Source organism: Otolemur garnettii, unplaced genomic scaffold (genome assembly GCF_000181295.1).
Source record: "Otolemur garnettii isolate 467f Iridium unplaced genomic scaffold, OtoGar3 scaffold00075, whole genome shotgun sequence".
Lineage (NCBI taxonomy): Eukaryota > Metazoa > Chordata > Mammalia > Primates > Galagidae > Otolemur > Otolemur garnettii.
The window spans coordinates 1275430-1279116 of NW_003852470.1; the positions used below are offsets into that span (position 1 = coordinate 1275430).

The 3687-nt window shown below is 54.9% G+C and overlaps 1 protein-coding gene across 4 annotated transcripts in view; it reads right to left on the reverse strand.

The window, feature by feature from the left end:
* JAKMIP3 (Janus kinase and microtubule interacting protein 3) overlaps positions 1-3687 on the reverse strand; it is a 58157-nt gene that overhangs the window by 17296 nt on the left and 37174 nt on the right. For 2 of the 4 annotated variants that reach the window (XM_023515647.1, XM_003794054.1), the window contains 3 exons: positions 2413-2511; positions 1238-1336; positions 1105-1158 (listed from right to left, as the gene is read on the reverse strand). In XM_023515647.1, coding sequence (XP_023371415.1) covers positions 1105-1158; positions 1238-1336; positions 2413-2511 — 252 coding nt within the window. Of the gene's footprint in view, positions 1-1098; positions 1159-1237; positions 1337-2412; positions 2512-3687 lie in introns of all 4 variants that reach the window. The other 2 variants (XM_023515646.1, XM_023515643.1) reach the window with 1 other exon arrangement.

Genomic DNA, 3687 nt, shown 5'->3' on the forward strand with positions numbered 1-3687 from the left:
TGGATGGAGGAGTGGATGGATGGAGGATGGATGGATGGATGGAGGAGTGGATGGATGGAGGATGGATGGATGGATGGAGGAGTGGATGGATGGAGAATGGATGAATGGATGGAGGAGTGGATGGATGATGGATGGATGGATGGAGGAGTGGGTGGATGGAGGATGGATGGATGGAGGATAGAGAATAGATGGACAATGAACAGAGGATGGAGGATGGATGGGTGAAAATGAATAAATGAAGGCTAAAGGATGAATGAAAGATGGGAAGATGAATGGATAAAGGTCAGATGGATGAATGGAGAATGGATGGATGAAGAATGAATGAAGAATAGATAAAGGATGGAGGGATGAAGAATGGATATAGGATGGAAGGATGGATGGAGGATGGATGGTGGAAGATGGATAGATGCAGGATAGAGGGATGGAGGATGGATGGATGAAGAATGGAGAGATGGAAGATGTATGGATGGAGGATGAACGAAGGATAGATAAAGTATGGAGGGATGAAGGATGGAGGGACAGAGAATGGATAGAGGATGGATGATGGATGGAGGAGAGATGGGGAGAGGATAATGAATGGATGATAGAGAGTGCATGGAGGATCGATGGAGAGTGGGATTAAGAAGTGACACTACTTTGGCTGTTTAGCAAGTAATATCCTCATGAGGAGTTTGCCACAGAAATTAAAACACTCCGACATGAGATTTGGGATTTATCTATAGACTGCTTCTTTCCCAAAACCAAGGAAGTGAGAACTCCTTAGAGAACAGCTCTATCACCACTGAGGGTACGGAAGAGCAGGAAGCTAGAGAAATTCCAGGAACTAGGAGCAAGTGACTGGAGCTCTCATTGGTTGGAAAAACTGGAGTGTACACAGTAGAGACCCCAACAGGCACAGGAGAGATTTGAGAAAGGAGTGGTGTCTCCCAGAGCAGGCAGCCCTGTGAGGGCCTTTGGGAAGGGGAAAAGGGCAGGACTGAGATGAGGCCTGCAGGGAATCTGGGCCCTGGAGGTGGGGGGCAGGTGGCGGGCATGGGTGTGAGGAGGCATGCGGAGTTGGGGCGCGAGGAGGCATGCAGAGTCAGGAGAGCAACATACACTTACGGCGTTATCCCCCAGGATGTCCAGCTTCTTCATCAGCTCAGAGACCAGGATGTCCTAGGGGCAAGGAGACAGGACAGGTGGGAGGTGAGCGGCTGCCAGGGTGGGGAGGCGGGGTGGTGGGAACAGGGCTCACCGTCACGCCTTCAGCCTCGCAGTACACCTGGAGGGGGCTCTTCCCTTCCACAAAGGGGGTGTGGTGGAAGTTGATGGCTGGCGACTTCCTCTCCCTCTCCTAGGACAGAGCAGAAGGCTGGGCTCGGTGGCTGTTCCCTTCTGGCCTCTCCCTTTGAGGGAGGCTGTGCTGGGGCCTGAGGGCATGGGCCAAGATTGCCAAAGAGGACTCAACACGTTAGTTTCTGAAAAGCCCCAGGGCAGTGTGGCAGGGGCAGAGCCCCGTGAGACAGGCCCTGTGCACGCACTGACCCCACCCAAGCCATGCAGGGCTCTGGCCCCACTGCCCTTGGCCACATGGCCCTGGGTAGTCCCCATCCCAGGGCCCCTTGTTCATCTGACAGTAACTCCCAGGGGTTGTTGAAGGCTCGTGGGGAAGTTGTAGGTCAAGTGTCAGCCCTAGGCCTGGTCACAGCAAGCCCCTTGGGAGCACGGGCTGGTGGTGCCACCACTGTCCTCACAGGCAGGACCATGTGTAGAGATCCCAAGGAACCCAAGAGGCCCAAGGAATGGTCATCCACATAGAGGGACTGATGGCTCTCCTGCCTACCAGGAAGGGAAATGAAAGAACTCTGGGGCAGATCCATCTGGACTCTGAGTAGGGTTCATCTGCTGACCAAGATGGAGGCCCTGGCACAGCGTGGGGTGACCAGAGGGGCAGCACCTGCATGGCCACTTCCTCCTGGCCTTATGGTGGGAATTGAGCACAGTGACATGGCCACTCACCCCCAGAAGGCCATGGTGTAGGGCACAGGGCTGGGGACAGCAGAGCTGTCCTTGGTCCCTGCTCAGCAGCCAGTGTCCCCTACTTCTGTGAGCAAGAAACGAGTTGTCTTTGGGGCTGACGGCTGAGGTCTGGGCATTTTCCCTGCCTTGTGTTGTCACCAGATGCAGCTGCAGGGACATGCTAAGGACTGTCCTAATGGGGCCCAGACACAACACTGGTATGTTTATCTTGCTTCTGTTTGCCCTCATGCCACTGAGTTTTGCAGCTCGTGTCCCCAGGTCACACCCCCATTGCATGGCTGCCCTTTGTGTGAGGGGATGTTCAGAGGCCTGAGAACAAGAGCCCCCAGTAACACCAGCTCCGAGCAGGATCGCCCTGTCTGGCCACCACTGCCTGGGCAGCCCAGGTACCTCAAGCTCCAGGATCCTGAACTCCAGCAGCTCGTTCTGGTCTCGGGCATCTTGGACCTCATGTTTCAGCCGGGCCTCTTCTGTCTCCATCTGTTTTACCTGGATGACAGAGGTGGGTCAGGGGAAGGGTCGGTGCTCTCACCAGAGGTCATAGGAGGTTGGTGCCCAGCCCTATCACATGTTGCCTGGGTGCATTTGGGTCCATCCTGTTGAGGCTGGGTGACCCCCCCTTGGTTAGTCAAGGTGGAGGCTGGACAGGGAAGGCCAGGCACAGCCCACAGGGAGCAAGGGTCCCAGAGAGGCAGCACTGAACTCATCGGCCTGGGCAGGGTTGGGGTGGGGATGGGGTGGGGTGTTGGGGGATAAATGTCTCTGAGCCACTCTCTGGTTCCCCCTTGGAGCTCAGGCTGGCCCAGAGCCTGGGGGCACATTGTTTGTGATGGCAGGCAGGGTGCCATGGCTGCCTGACCACCTTCCAGCATTTACCCAGTTAATTAAAGGACTACTTAAACTGTACCCACATGTGAACCTGATGCAGGAGTCCCCCCCCTCCAGAGGGGGAAGTGATGCAGCTGCAGCCTGTGTCCTCAGCAGCTTCACAAGGGCAGGTGTCTACCAGGAGCAGGTTGCTGTGTCCACCCCCACCCCCTGAACCAAACTTGAGGGGCTAAGGGGCTGCTCTGATGCTCTGGGACAGGTGAGGCAAACTCAGGAGCACTGCATCCTCTGAGCCAGCAGACTCAGTGGAGAGTCAGGACCTTTCCTGGTCCACTCATGTGACATGCACAGCTAGGCCACTGTCAGGCCCCTTTGATACCAGGAACGTGACCTCATGCTCATCTCAGCCAGAGGAAGTGCAGGCTTTAGGTGTGCATGTGAGTGACTGTGTGCACGCAAGTGACTGGGTGTACGCAAGTACTGTGTGCATGCAAGTGACTGTGTGTGCATGCAAGAGACTGCATGCAAGTTACTGTGTGCACGTAAGCAACTGTGTGCACATAAGAGACTGTGTGCATGCAAGAGACTATGTACACACAAGTGACTGGGTGCATGCAAGTACTGCGTGGATGCAAGTGGCTGCATGCAAATGACTGTGTGCATGCAAGAGACTGTGCATGTAAGAGATTGTTGTGCATGTAACAGACTGTGTACATGCAAGAGACTGTGTGTGCACCTAAGAGACTATGTGTGGACGCAAGCGACTGTGTGTATGCAAGTGACTATGTGTGGACGCAAGCGACTGTGTGTATGCAAGTGACTATGTGTGGACGCAAG